The following is an 18,560-nucleotide window of genomic DNA, read 5'->3' on the forward strand; positions in this document are numbered from 1 at the left end:
AACGCATGGTAGGGGACAGCTAGTGCAAATATAAAACGTATGCAATGCGGTTGAAGGCAAAATTAAATATAAACACCAGTTCAATATGCTATAAAGCTGACTGGCAAGCTAGTTATGAGTGTTGTGTGTTGCCCAAAACCACAAAGAACCACTGATCATTCATTTATTTTTTAAAAAATCCTTGTTTTCCAAAGTTTTTGGTAACTTTACTTAATACAAAACACACCATCATCCACATACAAATCATGCGTGCAGCTGCTTTTATGTTTTGGGCTACTCTGAGAGCTCATGCAAACATCTCAAAGAATACATTTTTAAAAAAGCAAAGTAGTCTTTGTGTTGTCCAAGGCTTTTATGGCCAGAATCATTGAGTTGTTGTGAGTTTTCCAGGCTGTATGGCTATGTTCCAGAAGCATTCTCTCCTGACATTTTGCTCACATCTATGGCAGGCATCCTCAGAGATCGTGAGGTCTGTTGCAAACTAGGCTAGTGGGGTTTACATATTGTGGAATGTCCAGGGTGGGAGAAAGAACTCTTGCCTGCTTGAGGCAAATGTTAATGTTGCCATTGGTCACCTTGATTAGCACTGAATGACCTTGCAGCTTCAAAGACTGGCTGATTGCCGCCTGGGGGATACTTTGTTGGGAGGTGTTCGCTGGCTCTGATTGTTTCCTGTCTGGAATTCCCTTGTTTTTGAGTATTGTTCTTCAATTACTATCCTGATTTTAGAGTTTTTAAAACACTGGTAGCCAGATTTTGTTCATTTTCACGCTTTCCTCCTTTCTATTGAAATTGTCCGCATGCCTGGACAACAACGGATTCTCCCAAGTAGAAAGCAGATGGGCTTTGAAGCTGCAAGGCCATTCAATAGTCATCAAGTTGGCCAACTGCAACATTCACACTTGCTTCAAAGAAACAAAAGTTCTTTCTCCCACCCTGGACATTTAACAGACATATAAACCTCACTTGCCTAGTTTCCAACAGACCTCACAACCTCTGAGGATGCCTGACGTAGATGTGGGCGAAAAGTCAGGAGAAAATGCTTCTGGAGCATGGCTACACAGCCCGGAAAACTCATAGCAACCCAATTATTCTGGCCTTTATTTACTTAATATTATTTTATCTTCTGTATTTTGATGATGTGTATTTGTCAGTTAGCTTATTGAACTGGTGTTTATATTTTCACCTAGATAATTCTGCCTACAACTGAAATGCATTAATTCTATATTTTTATTATTCCTTCCTTCCCTTGTTTGTGCACTTGTGCGTGTCTGCGTATTTAACTGCATGCTTTTGGCACTGCTGGCGGGGTTTTGCTGCTGTTGTTCTACATTGTAAAGCACCATAGATCCTGGTGTGACTATATCAATAAATAAATGATTATGATGATTTACTCTGCATGCAACTTACACCTGTTTATATAGCTAAGAGAGTGCCAGGAAATATTTCCCAGCTCCGCTCCTGATATATAAAGCATGTCTCCCCATCCTAGATGTATGGGAGGTGAGTTGATTACTTAGAGGTAAAGGATAGCAACGAACAGAGTTGTGATCCATCATATTGGGTCGTGTTCAGAGAGAGAGAAAGACTATAATGTGCGTGGCAAACATCAAGAAATCGTGATCTTGCTGAAAAGAGAACGCTGGGCTAGCTGGCACTTTGATCTGACTCACCAGGGTTTCTCTTATGTTACTGTTCAAGCTCCAGGATGAAAACAGTCACAAAAATGTGGGAAAATGTATTAAAGTAGTTGTGCATTTGTACAACTTATCGCCTGGAGAGAAACGTGGTACAATACTTTAAGACAGTGTTTCTCAACCTGGGGGTCAGGACTCCTGGGGGGGGGGTCACGAGGGGGTTTCAGAGGGGTCGCCAAAGACCATCAGAAAACACATATTTCTGATGGTCTGAGGAATCCCTTTGGCATAGTTGTTTGGGTTCTTATTGCTTTCTAAATGTAGGTGAACTACAGTTTATATGTATAAACATGCTCTGTGCATAATGAGTACCTTAAAAACAAAAGAACCAATGAACAAAATCACACCAAATTTGGCAACAAAACGTCTCACTACACAAGGAGTGACCATCACTTAAAAAATTATGATTTTGTCATTTGGGAGTTGTAGTTGCTGGGATTTATAGTTCACCTACTATCAAAGAGCATTCTGAACAATAGAATTGAACCAAACTTGGCACACAGGCCTCCCATGACCAACAGAAAATACTAGCAGCGTTGGTGGGCACTGACCTTGGGTTTGGGAGTTGTAGTTCACCTACATCCAGAGAGCACTGTGGACTCAAACAATGATGGATCTGGACCAAACTTGGCACAAGCACTCAATACGCCCAAATATCAACACACATGGAGTTTGGGAGAAATAGATCTTGACATCTGGGACTTGTAGTCACTGGGATTCACAGTTCACCTACAATCAAAGAGCATTCTGAAGCCCACGAACGACAGAATCAGGGCAAACTTCCCACACAGAACCCCCATGACCAACAGAAAACACTTAAGGCCATCCAATCCAACTCCCTTCATCAAGGCAAGAAAACGTAATCAAAGTCCTCCTGACAAAGAGCCATCCAGCCACAGAGATAGATAGATAGATAGATAGATAGATAGATAGATAGATAGATAGAGAGATAGAGAGTTGTAGTTGCTGGGATTTCTAGTTCACCTACAATCAAATGTCATGATAGAATTGACCTAACCAGGGCATACAGGACCCCCTTGACCAACACAAAACACTAGAAGGGTTTGGTGAGCATTGACCTTGAATTTGGGAGTTGTAGTTCACCTACTACCAGAAACCAACACTTTCTCATTATTTTTCCAGATCACCAGACTGAGCCACAGCAACGCGTGGCAGGGGATGGCTAGTCTCTCCTAAATCACTGTCAGTTCATCTCAAACCCCTCCAGTATTTTCTATTCGTCATGGGAGTTCTGTGTGGGAAGTCATGCCCAATTCTATCATTGGTGGGGTTCAGAATGCTCTTTGATTGCAGGGGAACTATACATTCCAGCAACTACAACTCCCAAATGTCAAGGTCTATGGAACCCACACAACCAACAGAAAATACTGTGTTTTGTCATTGTCTTTGGCGACCCCTCAGACAACCTTCGCAACCCCCCAGGGGTCCCGACCCTCAGGTTGAGAAACACTGGGTTAAACCCTCGTGCCGGCAGGACTGAAGACCGACAAGTCAGAGGTTCATAGAATTATAGAGTTGGAAGAGACCTCATGGGCCATCCAGTCCAACCCCCTGCCAAGAAGCAGGAAAATTGCATTCAAAGCACCCCCGACAGATGGCCATCCAGCCTCTGTTTCAAAGCTTCCAAAGAAGGAGCCTCCACTACACTCTGGGGCAGAGTTCGAATCCAAGGAGAGCGCGGATGAGCTCCCTCTGTCAGCTCTAGCTCCCCATGCGGGGACATGAGAGAAGCCTCCCACAAGGATGATAACACATCAAAACATCCTGCCATCCCCTGGGCAACATTCTTGCAGACAGCCAATTTTCTCACACCAGAAGCGACTTGCAGTTTCTCAACATGAAAAAAAAACCAACCCCAGAGTAATTCCCAGACAATATGGATAATGAAAACTGCGATGGGGATCATGGAATTTGCAGTCACATCACTCTGGCGGAGGCTAGGTTGGAGGAAGGCTGCGAAAGCTCTTACAGAAGGAGGATCCTTGCTTCGATTCCTTCCACTCTTGTCGTCATCCTCTTTTTTTCCTCTCTCTTCGAAATTCTAAACTCATTAGAATTCACCCCAAAACAAAAGCAGTTTTCCCCGGTCCTCCTGACAGAAACACTTGTCTAATTAATGGCGCCTGTCTGCCACCTCCATTCAATAGCGCATTAGTGTTCATAATTGTTCCTTTACAGCGGGCCAGGCTCACTGTTCCAAGCCATTTGGCAGGGACGCAGCCGAGGTAATGAGAAACGACTCCGCAGCCTTTGGTCGGAATACTAAGAGGCCTTTTTTGCAAACGGTGGTACGTAGGAGAGAAACAGACATTCGCATACGCACACATTTTTCAAATCCTTCGCAGACCTGAAACTGCTACCTGTATCTCTCTTCCCGTCCCCAATTAATTAATTCCCTTCTCCCTGCCACCGAAAACAAACAAGAGGTGATGGATGGGGTGGGACAGATTCAACTGGGATGCATTCAATAAGCGTGGCTGGTGGAAGCCTTCCCAAGCTTCCCACCAAAGCAGGCTGTCCAAAGTAATTTCTCGTGATATGCAATGCTTTGGGAACTGAATGCAGGCTTGATGCCAATGGGCTCAACATGGGCACAAGAACCAGGCTGTGGCGCAGCTAGTTAGTAGCCAGCTGCATTAAATCACTACTGACTGAGGGGTTATGAGCCCGGGTCGGAGTGAGCTCCCGAACATTAATAGTCTAGCTTGCTGTTGACCTATGCAGACCGAAAAACAGTTGCATCTGTTGAGTAGGAAATTTAGGTACCACTTTATGAGGGGAGGATAATTTAGCAACTTTATGACACCATAAAACCTTCCAGCAGAGTGCATAAGAATGAGGAAGTACTCCATCAAGGACTCGATGTCACAAGTGGACGGTGAAACGACAGCTCCCCCTGTGGCTGGAACTGAGCATAACCTCATGAAACCGGAAAAGCTGGAATGTTATATTGCCTCTGTGTCTGTCTATATATGTTGTATGTCTAATTGGCTTTGAATGTTTGCCATATATATGTGCAATGTAATCCAGCCTGAGTCCCCTGTGGGGTGAGAAGGGCGGAATATAAATACTGTAAATAAATAAGGCTGGTGGGAATCGGCACTTGGAAGCAATTGCTCTCAACAACACAAAAGAAGACTAGTCAAGAGAAGTACAGGCATAACGAAGAGTGGAAGAGCGAGTTTTGGACTGTGTGGATATAAACTAACTGACATTGATTTGGCTTCAGAGGGAGAGAAGAGCAGCCAGTATAGATCCACCATACCTTGACTCAATGACTATTGAGATGCCCTTGCTCTATTTCAAGTGCTATTGATTTGGCTTTAGAGGAAGAGAAGAACAGCCACTGCAGCTCCATCATGACTTGACTCAATGGACAATGACATGTCCGTGTCTCATTCCAACTGTCATTGTTTTAGCCTCAAAGGGGGAGAAGAGCAGCTAGCACAGGTCCATCGAGCCTTGATCCAACAGAGATCAAGGCTCGATCTTCCTCCACTACAACTGCCATTGCTTTGGCCTTAGAGGGAGAGAAGAGCAGCCTGAACAGTTCAATCATGACTTGATCCAATAGATAATGAGAGGCTTTTTTCCATTGCAACTGCCATTGCTTTGGTTTCAAAGTGGGAGAAGAGCAGCCAGCACAGTTCCACCATGCCTTAGTCAAGTGGTTGATGGAAGACTCGCCCTCCATATTTCACCTTCCACTGCCCTGACCTGAGAGGAGAAGAGGAGCAGCAAGCACAGTACCATTATGTCTTGATCCAATGGATAGTGAGCGGTCTTTCTTATATTGCAACTGCCTTTGCTTTAGTCTCAAAGGGGGAGAAGAGCAGCCAGCACAGCTCCATCATGCCTTGATCCAATGGATAGTGAGCAGTCTTTCTTCCATTGCAACTGCCATTGCTTTAGTCTCAAAGGGAGAGAAGAGCAGCAAGCACAGCTCCATCATGCCTTGATCCAATGGATAGTGAGCAGTCTTTCTTCCATTGCAACTGCCATTGCTTTAGTCTCAAAGGGAGAGAAGAGCAGCAAGCACAGCTCCATCATGCCTTGATCCAATGGAGAGTGAGCAGTCTTTCTTCCATTGCAACTGCCATTGCTTTAGTCTCAAAGGGAGAGAAGAGCAGCAAGCACAGCTCCATCATGCCTTGATCCAATGGATAATGAGAAGTCTTTCTTCCATTGCAACTGCCATTGCGTTGGACTCAGAGGGAGAGAAAAGCAGCTGACACAGTTTCATCATACTTTAGTCAAGAGGCTAATGGAAGACTCTCCCTCCATGTTCCAACTGCCACTGCCCTGACCTGAGAGGAGAAGACCAGCCAGTATATCTCCACAATGCCTTGGTTCAGCCGCTGGTGAGAAGACCGTCCTCCATTGCAACTGCCATTGTAGTTAATTAAGCCTTTGCTTATGCATGCACCTGATCTCTCTGGGACTTCTGGGCCTGCTAGTCATTCTAATGACATTGGGGATTCTGGGTCTGCAAGTTCGCAGGACAGCCAGCAAGAAATCTTGAGGCCTGAAAATGAGCGATCTGTCTCTGAAGGCCACATTCCTGAAAGGCAGTTCACTTGGGGAGCAAGGTCAGAAACACATCAGAGTTCAGAGGAGGAAACCGAAAGTCCAGGTGGACAGAATAATTAACAGTTAGATAGGAGATTTACGTTCCATCAAAATAGAGCTTCTCAGGAAAGTTTATAAAAGTCGAAATGCCTATTAGCCAAGAAATCCTTATCAGTTTCCCAGGGGAGAAGACATGATTTTCTCTTTATATTAGGTAGCCCAGCAGATAGGTCCTTTAGTCCTGGCAATGTTGGTGTTTTGAGTACAGAACAACTGTCAAGTCAAGGGATTTCTAGTTTCATGTTCCATGTTTCTTTTTAGTTCATGCCTCATGATTCTGAGTTTTGAGGACTGTTCCTGAATCATAGAATCATAGAATCAAAGAATTGGAAGAAACCTCATGGGCCATCCAGTCCAACCCCCTGCCAAGTAGCAGGAACATTGCATTCAAATCACCCCTGACAGATGGCCATCCAGCCTCCGCTTAAAAGCCTCCAAAGAAGGAGCCTCCACCACACTCCGGGGCAGAGAGTTCCACTGCTGAACGGCTCTCACAGCCAGGAAGTTCTTCCTCATGTTCAGATGGAATCTCCTCTCTTGTAGTTTGAAGCCATTGTTTCGCATCCTAGTCTCCAGGAAAGCAGAAAACAAGTTTGCTCTCTCTTCCCTGTGGCTTCCTCTCACATATTTATACATGGCTATCATATCTCCTCTCAGCCTTCTCTTCTTCAGACTAAACATGCCCAGCTCCTTAAGCTGCTCCTCATAGGGCTTGTTCTCCAGACCCTTGATCATTTTAGTCGCCCTCCTCTGGCCACATTCCAGCTTGTCAATATCTCTCTTGAATTGTGGTGCCCAGAATTGGACACAATACTCCAGGTGTGGTCTAACCAAAGCAGAATAGAGGGGTAGCATTACTTCCCTGGATCTAGACACTAGACTCCTATTGATGCATATTTTGGATTTATTCTGCTTTTGTATTCCTGGTTTTTGATGATATTCCTGTACTATGATTTCTGTAGATTATTCTTGATATTTGGACTATGGTTTTTAAGTATTGAATTGCTTTTCACACATATTCTTCAATAAATTGCTTTGCTATTTTACCTTGGACAGGAGTGTGTATTAAGTACAGAGGTGATTCCCAGTCTTGGAATGCAGCACATTGCTCCTTCTATTATGTTCTCATCTATTTCAGCTACCATTGCTATGGCTTCAAAGGGAGAGAAGAGCAGCCAGCACAGCTCCACGATATCTTGACCCAGTGGTTGGCGAGAGGTCTTTCTCCATTTCAGATGCCATTGATCTGGTCCCAGAGGAGGAAACGAACATCCCGCATCTGTAGGGCTTAATCCCCTTTCTTGAGCCCGCGGTGGCACAGTGGGTTAAACCCCTGTGCCAGCAGGACTGAAGATCGACAGGTTCGAATCCAGGGAGAAGCGAATGAGCTCCCTCTATCAGCTCCAGCTCCTCATGCGGGGACATGAGAGAAGCCTCCCACAAGGATGATAAAAACATCAAATCATCCAGGCGTCCCCTGGGCAACGTCCTTACAGACAGCCAATTCTCTCATACCAGGAGCGACTTGCAGTCACTCCTGACAAGACAAAAAAATCCCCTTTTTCACGGCTATTCCCTTTTCGTTATTTGTCCTGTGTTATTTAGATTGTAAGTATGGAACTAACACTTTGATGATTTGTGATCCACCTCAGAAACTTTTCTGGCAGAAGGGAGAGGTATATAAATACTCTAAATCAACAGAGTTAACCTTCCTTAGCTAGCTCAGGCTCCTTTTCTTTTTCCATTCATTTGCAAGGATTGTGCCTTTACTGCTCTGCATTCTCATGCCTATATCTCTCCTTCCTGTTAGGAAAAGCTTCCTCAAAACAAATATCCCATGAGCCCAAAATCAATTTTAATAGTCACCAAGATATAGAAGGTTGATCCTAGGACATCATGTGGTGTTTAATCTGAGATATTTCATCCATGCCTCTGTTTCCATGATAACCAATGCCTGGTGCCACTTATCTCACTGCATAGTAAGGCAAGGCAAGGCAAAACTGAACAAATCTGCTTTTATGTGAATATTAGCTTAAAAAATTGGCTAAAAAAAGGGATGTGCCACCCAACAAGAGAAAAACAGATCAACACAGATTTTTTTAAAAAACAATAATGTATTTAAAATTAGATTCTTCTGTTTTTGAGAGTCTGAATCAGGCCACAAACATATACCATATATACTCGAGTATAAGCTGAATTTTTCAGCCCTTTTTTTGGCTGAAAAAGCCCCCCTCAGCTTATACTTGAGTCAAAGTTATTTATTATTTTACTCTGTTATTATTATTATTATTATTATTATTATTATTACATTTATTATTTGACTCTATTTATTATTATTATAACATTTATTATTTGACTCTATTTATTATTATTACATTTATTATTTTATTCTATTATTATAACATTTTAATTTTACTCTATTATTATTGTATTTATTATTTACTCTATTTATTATTAGTAGTAAAGGTAAAGGTTTTCCCCTGACCTTAAATCCAGTCGTGTCCGACTCTGGGGGTTGGTGGTCATCTCCATTTTTAAGCCATAGAGCCGGCATTGTCCGTAGACATCTCCAAGGTCATGTGTCCCGCATGACTGCATGGAGCACTGTTACCTTCCCACTGGAGTGGAACCTATTGATCTACTCACAGATGCATGTTTTCAAACTGCTAGGTTGGCAGAAGCTGGAGCTGACAGCTCCCTGAATTCAAACCTGCAACCTTTTGGTCAACAAGTTCAGCAGCTCAGCAGTTTAATCCACTGAGCCACTGGGTGGCATTTATTATTTTAATCTATTATATTATTACATTTACTATTTTACTCTATTTATTATTATGATTATTACATTTATTATTTTACTCTTTTATTATTATGATTATTACCTTAATTATTTTACTCTATTACTATTATGTTAGGAGCCCCCGGTGGCGCAGTGGGTTAAACCCCTGGGCCGGCAGGACTGAAGACCAACAGGTCACAGGTTCGAATCCAGGGAGAGCGCGGATGAGCTCCCTCTATCAGCTCCAGCTCCTCATGCGGGGACATGAGAGAAGCCTCCCACAAGGATGATAAAACATCAAAACATCCGGACGTCCCCTGGGCAACGTCCTTGCAGACGGCCAATTCTCTCACACCAGAAGCGACTTGCAGTTTCTCAAGTCGCTCCTGACACGACCAAAAAAAATAAATATTATGTTTATTATTTTACTCTATTATTCCTGTTATTATTACATTTTCATTATTTTACTCTATTTATCATTACTTTTATGACATTTATTGTTTTACTCTTTATTATTTTGGGAAGGATACATAAGCACGTTGACATTGAAGAAGGTGAGAACAATGGTTTAATCAGAGTTGGACAGTCTTATCTTAAATTGCAGTTTTATGTAAATATTCAAAAACATTTACCTACAGATGCCTCAATTAATGTAATTTTATTGGTATCTATTTTTCTTTTGAAATTTAACAGTAGCTGCTGCATTTCCAACACTGGCTTATACTCGAAGAAATAGGTTTTCCCATTTTTTTTTTTGGTAAAATCTGGTGCTTCGGCTTATATTCGGGTCGGCTTATACTCGAGTATATACGGTAGGTTCTATTCTATAAGTTTTTCAAACATTCATTTTCCTTCTCTCACAGGCATATTCTTATACCCTTTTTAAAATAACGTTTCTATTTTAGAAAGGAGTTCAGAAGCAGGTTGTCTCATGCTTGTTACCTCCTCGAGAGAAGGAACCAGTCGAAATGTTAGCCATCTTGTGCCACTGTCAAAACTATAAATATTTCAAAAAGGTCTATGCTAAAGTAATCCCAAACTGCATATATGATGACAATCCAGTAGATATACACTTCTCTGCCCATTCTGCATAATTTATCTAACTTCTGCTAACCAGAACGAGGTGGAAAGGACTAATGCCAGACAGTAAATCTTTATTCCACTCATTGAAAATTTGAAATGTACATATCTATATAAATAAAAATGTAATGTTCATTTGTGGGATTAACATAACTCAAAAACCACTGGACGAATTGACACCAAATTTGGTCACAATACACCTATCAGGCCAATGAGTGACCATCACTCATAAAAACAAAAACACAGCAGAAGAGATTTAAAAAACCCCAAAACAAAAAATGCATTACAATGCATGCACAAAACTGCATATATACGCAAACACACATATATACAAACATATAAATACACACATATATACATATATACACACACAAAACACACACACTCACAAAACACTTATACACAGACTGGGCCACAACTACATGTGGCAGGGGTGGACTAGGATAGATAGATAGATAGATAGATAGATAGATAGATAGATAGATAGATAGAGATATCTATCTATCTATATAAAAATGTAATGTTCGTTTGTGGGATTGACAGAACTCAAAAACCACTGGACCAATTGACACCAAATTTGGACACAAGACACCTAACAACCCAATGTATGTCCTTCACTCAAAAAATGTGATTTTGTCATTTGGGAGTTGTAGTTTCTGGGATTTATAGTTCACCTACAATCAAAGAGCATTCTGAACTACACCAATGATGGAATTGAACCAAACTTGGCACACAGAATTCCCATGACCAAAAGAAAATACTGAGAGGGTTTGGTGGGCATTGACCTTGTGTTTGGAGTTCACCTACATCCAGAGAGCACCATGGACTCAAACAATGATGGATCTGGACCAGACTTGGCATAAATACTCAATATGCCCAAATGTGAACACTGGTGGAGTTTGGGAGAATTAGAATCTTGACATTTGGGAGTTGTAGTTGCTAGGATGTGTAGTTCACCTACAATCACAGAGCATTCTTAACCCCACCAACGATAGAATTGGGCCAAACCTCCCAAACAGAATTCCCATGACCACCAGAGTGGGCCACAGCAACGCGTGGCAGGGGACAGCTAGTGTATGTATGTATGTATGTATGTATGTATACACACACACACACACACCAGCCGTCCCCTGCCATGCGTTGCTGTGGCCCAGTCTGTGTATATGTGTTTTGTGTGTGTATATATGTATGTGTATATATTTGTGTATATGTGTATATATGAGGTTTTGTGCATGCATTGTAATGTATTTTTTATTTTATTTTTTGGCTTTTTAAGTCTCTTCTGCTGTGTTTTTCAGTGTTTTTATGAGTGATGGTCACTTGTTGTCCTGATAAATGTATTGTGTCCAAATTTGGTGTCAATTCGTCGAGTGGTTTTTAAATTATGTTAATCCCACAAACAAACATCACATTTTTATTTATATCTCTGAAGGCTAATTTTGTAACTGATGGAATTGGAAATCCTTTTTTTAAAAAAACAGCTGAAATTCACAAAACAGTAAATGACGGCATCCTGCACCAAATACCATGTTTGCACTGCACAATCACAGCATATTCACAGCCCTGCTTGGTGTTATCACCCAAAGCAGAAAATCTGGGATGGGAGTTATCTCCCAAGGCTGAGTTTAGTATATCTGACACCTGCAGCAAAAATCCAATAAGTCTGTGCGATACGGTCAACGCGGGTTATAAAGTCTATGGAAAGCAAACGATGAAAAAAATAAAATAATCTGAGACTTGAGTCCTGGAAATTATATCACTGGCTTGAAATAACTCTGTGGCATGACATTTAATTTTTCTGGTCTTCGTATCTGAAATTGCAAATCGTTGTGGTCACCCCAGCAGAAAAGTGTCAGGGAAGACTTCTTAAAAATGGGGATCCAAACCATTGTGCGATGGTTTGAGCATGAGATGACAATTCTGGAGATCTGGGGTCGAATTCCTGCTCATCTGTGGACTACACTGGTGAGCTTGGGCAAGTCACACTCTCTCAGCCTGATAGGGAGCCAAAGGCAAATGTCTTTGCTTAAGTGACTGAGTGGGAAAAAGGAAAGGGCCTGAGGTTGTTAGGAATTGTGGGAGTTGGAGTCCAAAACACCGGAAGGGCTCAAGTTTGCCCATGCCTAGTCTAAACAAATTGTGCCAAGAATACCCTGTGATGGGGTCAGAAACTACCAGTACTTCAAGGCACACAACAACAACAACAACAACAACAAATGCTATATTTCAAAAGAACAAACTGGGGAAAAATGAGAAATCCACCTCTTGATTATTCCTTGCCTAAGGAAACCCAACGAAAATCATGGGAATGCCATAAGTCATCAGGTGTGTATATATTTGTATATATGGGTATATATGTGGTTTTGTGCATGCGTTGTAATGTATTTTTTGGCTACGTCTCTTCAACAGGTCACTTGAAGGCACATATAAATATATATACATACACACACTAAGTCACAAGTTGACATGGAAACTATTTTTATAAATATCTTAAATGATCCTATACAGCCCCACGTAGCAACGAGTAAGCGTGGCCAGCAAATTACACATTTTGGCTAAGGATATTTTCTAATTATTGCACTCATTGGCTTCTTAGCTCAGTGTTTCTCAACCTTCCTAATGCTGCAACTCCTTAATACAATTCCTCATGTTGTAGTGATCCCCCAACCATAACCAACAGAAAATACTGGAAGGGTTTGGTGGGCATTGATCTTGAGTTTTGGAGTTGTAGTTTACCTACATCCAGAGAGCACTGTGGACTCAAACGGTGATGGATCTTGGGCATATTGAGTATTGGTGCAAATACTCAATATGCCCAAGTGTGAACAGCTATGGAGTTTGGGGAAAATAGACCTTGACATTAGGGAGTTGTAGTTGCTGGGATGTATAGTTCACCTACAATCAAAGAGCATTCTGAACCTCACCAATGATAGAATTGGGCCAAACTTCCCACACAGAACCTTCATGATCAACAGAAAATACTGTGCTTTCTGGTGGTCCTCGGCAATCCCTGTGACAACCCCGTTGCAACATCCCCAGGGGTCCTGACCCCCAGGTTGAGAAATGCTGTCTTAGCCAAACTACCATTTCTCGGGCCAATTGTGTGTTCTGCGCTGACATCCAGTGCGTCATGTACTGGAAATTCTATAACCTATTGGAAATAACACCACCATAACCTTATTGAAAAGGTAAAAATGCTGCCACATCCGTTTGGAAAATGTGAATCTCCATGAACATGTGGAGACCACCTTTTGAAATCCACTAGTCAAGAAAAACATGACCTTGTTAGAAGTCAACCCTTTGAACAAGTGATATTCACAAGCATTCATAAGAATAGGATCAGAAGCAGACTTTGACAGGGACCGGTAATAAATAACATAATGATTTTGGAAGTGTTTCAATATGTACAGCTGAGCCAAGCTTACCTGTTCCACCGAACATGTCCCCTTCGTGCTGGACATCAGCACTTTCTTCTCAATGCTGTCAATGGCAAACGTCAGGACTGCCTGAGCTTCCTGTAGGAAACAAAGAGAATCTGGTAAGTCAACACAATCAAGACCCAGAGGCTGGAATCTGCAACCTGGAGGGGGTGAAATGGTCTTCCAAGAAAGGAGAACACAAAATACAAAGACATGCAACCTATAGGTCTTAGGAAGGTAAGTACCATGGTGGCAAGGAGATGGGCTCTATAGGCCAATGGAGACTCCAACACAGACATCAGAAGAGCTGCAAGTCCAAGAACAAGCCATGAGAGGAAAGAGGGAAAGTATTCTAACCATACGAGGGTTGAATGAAAAGTAATGCCTCCACCTTCGTTATTTGGGTTTAGATGGGAATATTTTAATAAATCAAATGCAGAAATAATCCTTAGAATGTGCTCTTTAACTACCGCTATGCACTTTTTCATTTAATCACCAGACAATTGGATACATTTCTGCCAATGATGAACAAGTTTTCTGAAGCCGTCATGGAAGAAGTCGACATTCTGTTTCCGCAACCAGCGTCTCATAGTTCTCTCAATGTCTTCATCAGAAGCATAATGATGTCCGCATACATCTTCTTTCATTATCAGGAACAGATGGAAGTCAGATGGTGCTAAATCTGGACTGTATGGAGGATGCCGTACGGTGGTGAGATCCAGTCTCTGAAGTTTCAAGTCTGTGTGCTTTCATTTCAGACGCCAGTATTCTGGGTACCCATCATGCACAGATCTTCCAATAGCCAAGCAAAGCACATTCTTGTGAAATGCCGATTATGCTTGAAATTTCTCCATGAGTGATATGACAATTGTCCTGAATCAATCTGTCAACCCTTTGCTTGTGAAATTCAGTGGTTGCTGTCACAGGACGTCCTACTCTTTGTTTGTCACGCAAGTCAGATGTTCCCACCTCAACATCTTTAAACTTACTCGCCCAATGACGCACAGTACTCACATCAACACAATCACCATAAACAGCTTGTATTCTCTGATTAATCTCTTTTGGGGTGACACCTTCTGCTGTCAAGAATTCAATGACTGCACGTTGCTTAAGTCGCATTGACCGACCATCTGCGCGGGGTTCCATACTTTAGAATCATAGAATCCTAGAGTTGGAAGAGACCTCATGAGCTATCCAGTCCAACCCGCTGCCAAGAAGCAGGAATATTGCATTCAAAGCACCCCTGACAGATGGCAATCCAGCCTCTCTTTAAAAGCCTCCAAAGAAGGAGCCTCCACTCCGGGGCTGAGAGTTCCACTGCTGAACAGCTGTCACAGTCAGGAAGTTCTTCCTAATGTTCAGATGGAATCTCCTTTCTTGTAGTTTGAAGCCATTGTTCCGTGTCCTAGTCTCCAGGAAAGCAGAAAACAAGCTTGCTCCCTCCTCCCTGTGACTTCCTCCCACATAGTTATCATGTCTCCTCTCAGCCTTCTCTTCTTCAGGCTAAACATGCCCGGCTCTTTAAGCCGCTCTTCATAGGACTTGTTCTCCAGACCCTTGATCATTTCAGTAGCCCTCCTCTGGACATAATTCCAGTTTGTCAATATCTCTCTTGAATTGTGGTGCCCAGAATTGGACACAATATTCCAGGTGTGGTTTAACCAAGGCAGAATAGAGGGGTAGCATTATTTTGCACTTTAACAACACAATTGTTCAATGCTAAGGCTTTTTGCCAAAATGGAACTGTAGAGGAGAGTCTACTGAGTAAGCCAGTACTTGCTGCATACCAGTACCGCCATCCGTTGAGGAGTTACAAAGGTGGGGGCATTACTTTTCACTCAACCCTCGTAGTATTATTATTATTATTATTATTATTATTATTATTATTATTTGCAAAGGACCAACTTCAACCATTTGGACCCACTTGCTTTTAAATATATTTTAAAATTTAAAAATTTTAATCATTACATTTGGCCTGGCCTTAGTTTTAAATGTGTCATGGTGTTATTGTCTAATGTTTATTGCTATTGTTTTAATGTTTATTGCTTGTTTTTTGAGTTTATTTATTGTTGTATTTGTTATGCTGTTGTTTTATTGATGTGTTGGGCCTCGGCCTCTTGTAAGCCACACCGAGTCCTTGGGAGATGTTAGCGGGGTATAAATAAAGGTTTATTATTATTATTATATCCCATTTCTCGATCTTTTTGAGAGATTCCATTTTCCTGTAATACCACAATGACTTTGGAACACACTCCCCAAAGACATCCACTTGGCACCCACGCTGCTCCTGTTTCGGCACCCGGAGAAGGCTGCGTTATTCTCTTGGACTTTCTGTTCCAATTTTCCGCTGTCTGAACCTAACTGATTGAATTGGTTGTGGTCGTTTCAGTTTGGCTTTCCTCCTGCTGCTGTTTTAATGTTCAGTAATTTAACACAGTTTAGTTTCTGTGGAAGGATTTACTTATGCTTTAGTGGCTTGTTTTTATGATACTTCGTTTGTAACCTACTCTGAGCATCCTTGCCAGTACGTATAGTTTGTGTGTGTATATATATTCAGTGTGCAGTTGAAAATAATTAAGACTCATGATTAACCATCTGGTTTATGCTCTCTGCCAGAGTGACAAAGAACCACTGGACTGTTTTAAAGCATATTTTCCATAGAGTATGTTCTTGTATCGCCTATTTATGAAACTAGGCTGAACGTAATATTTTTTTTCCCAAAGTAGCTCAGGACTCACATTTCTGTCCTATTTGGGAGACACATCTCTCCTGTAAATGGAATCCTAGCCAGAGATGCATCTATTCAAATGTTGAACTCCCGCAAACAAATATATTCAAAACACTCCAGGAATTATTCATCGAATTATTCTTGCACCTAATTGGTTTCCCCTTTTGCATTTTTTCCCCAGGCATTCTCGGTACAGCCAACGGTAAAATTATTCTTCAGTTCTCCAGCAGAGCAAAATGTATTTTTTAAAATGTTTGTAGGTTGCATCTGGTCACAGATTTCTGCAGTGCTTAGTCTGCAGGCTCCATTTCCCCCAGAAATTCAACGGAGGATCTGTTGTTTACATTTCAGAATCAGCAACACACATAAAACAAGGGCAGAGAAAATAATCTGTGCAATACAGAGGCCACGATGGTCTTGGACACTGGGCCAGGCTCTAAATTCGTACTTGCCCCTCTCTTACTATTATTCTCTGCCTGGTTTTCTCTCTGGAGACAGAGACCGTCCAAATCAGGCAAGAGTTTTTGGCAGGGAATCGAAAAGGAAGCGGAGCCAAACTGCAGTTGATGAAGGAGAGTCCTGGGTAAAGAAGGCAGCTGGCGATGGATTGAATCTGGCTCCCGATAAACGAGGAAAACCATTAGGAGAGGCAGCCGGAATCAGGGCATCCGGAAAGCGATTGACCTGCCAGGCCACTGTAAACGGTTCACTCACGGGAGCAGATAAGGGGAACAATGATAGGGCCGTGGTGCTTTTGTGTGCCGCACGTGGCTCAATTTGTGCCTCTTGGGTGACTAAGCAGGGAGGGGGCGGCCGAGTGGAAGAGACTCTGCATAATAGCAAGCGCCAGAACATGATACCTGCCGACCAAGGATGCTCTTCCTTGAGATAGTTGCAAGAGAATCCAGTTGATCCTGGAGTTGAATTATTATTATTATTATTATTATTGGAGCCCCCGATGGCGCAGTGGGTTAAACGCTGTTTTGAAGGTTCTTTGCTGGACATCACCAAAACAGTGGGCGCAATGGGTTAAACCCTTGTGTCGGCAGGACTGAAGACCAACAGGTCGGAGGTTTGAATCCGAGGAGGGAAGCAGAAAACAAGCTTGCTCCCTCCTCCCTATGACTTTCTCTCACGTATTTATACATGGGTATCATGTCTTCTTTCAGCCTTCTCTTCTTCAGGCTAAACATGGCCAGCTCTTTAAGCCGCTCCTCATAGGGCTTGTTCTCCAGACCCTTGATCATTTTAGTCGCCCTTTGATTGTAGGTGAACTATAAATCCCAGTAACTAAAACTCCCAAATGACAAAACCAATCCCCCCAACCCCACCAGTATTCAAATTTGGGCACATCAGGTATTTGTGCCAAATTTCGTCCAATGAATGAAAATACATTCTGCATATCAGATATTTATGTTCCGATTCATAACAGTAGCAAAATTACAGTTATGAAACAGCAATGAAAGTAATTTTATGGTTGGGGGGTCAGCACAATATGAGGAACTGCATTAAGGGGTCACAGCTTTAGGAAGGTTGAGAAACACTGCTTCAGATATATCCCCACTGAGAGACCAATCCGCCCTGGCTTTCTGTCCCTTAAGCATCAAGATTAAGAAAAGCTGAAGGATTTCTCCATGACCTGAAAGAGCCATGGCATTTGATTCTGCACCCACCTTTTCTTGCTTCGCCGTGGGATCCAGGGTGAGGTTGCCATCGGCGTCCAAGGCGCAGGTCACTCCGCAGAACAAGGAACTCATGGGTAGCCCTGCATCCATTAGTCCAATGCAAGCAGCATTCAAACAACTCGCAAGAAGCTGTAAGGAAGAGGCTTTGTTAAGGAGAAAACAAGAAGGGCTATGGAAGGTCATTATCAATCTACAGTATTGGAGAAAGTGTTTAACAAAGTAACACAGTTTATTTATAACTTCTGGCTCCAATGCTTGTGGTTACATTTGTGTTTTGTTGCAATCTTGAGGCTTACAGTCAGTATAATATACTTGGTTTACTTTTCTGAAACAGACTTTCAATGTTTCACATTCACAAACATGTTACTTGCTTTACACACTCTTGACTGAAATTATATTCTGACTAAAGCACCACTGGCTTTCTTTATGTTCCTAAAACTTGAGTTCTATTTAACTAGCTGCTTCTATACATCAGAAGTCTTTAACACATCTTCATAACTGCTTCTTCCTAACAGGAGTTCCTAA

General features: G+C 42.1%; 1 protein-coding gene across 1 annotated transcript in view; it reads right to left on the reverse strand.

The window, feature by feature from the left end:
- Positions 1-5,377: 5,377 nt before the first annotated feature.
- Positions 5,378-18,560, reverse strand: part of LOC132780037 (exosome complex component RRP46) — a 37,214-nt gene continuing 24,031 nt past the window's right edge. Inside the window, exons 4-6 of the mRNA XM_067462434.1 lie at positions 18,024-18,164; positions 13,555-13,718; positions 5,378-5,435 (exon numbers count right to left, since the gene is read on the reverse strand). Coding sequence (XP_067318535.1) covers positions 5,378-5,435; positions 13,555-13,718; positions 18,024-18,164 — 363 coding nt within the window. The remainder of the gene's footprint in view (positions 5,436-13,554; positions 13,719-18,023; positions 18,165-18,560) is intronic.

This window comes from Anolis sagrei, chromosome Y (assembly GCF_037176765.1).
Source record: "Anolis sagrei isolate rAnoSag1 chromosome Y, rAnoSag1.mat, whole genome shotgun sequence".
Lineage (NCBI taxonomy): Eukaryota > Metazoa > Chordata > Lepidosauria > Squamata > Dactyloidae > Anolis > Anolis sagrei.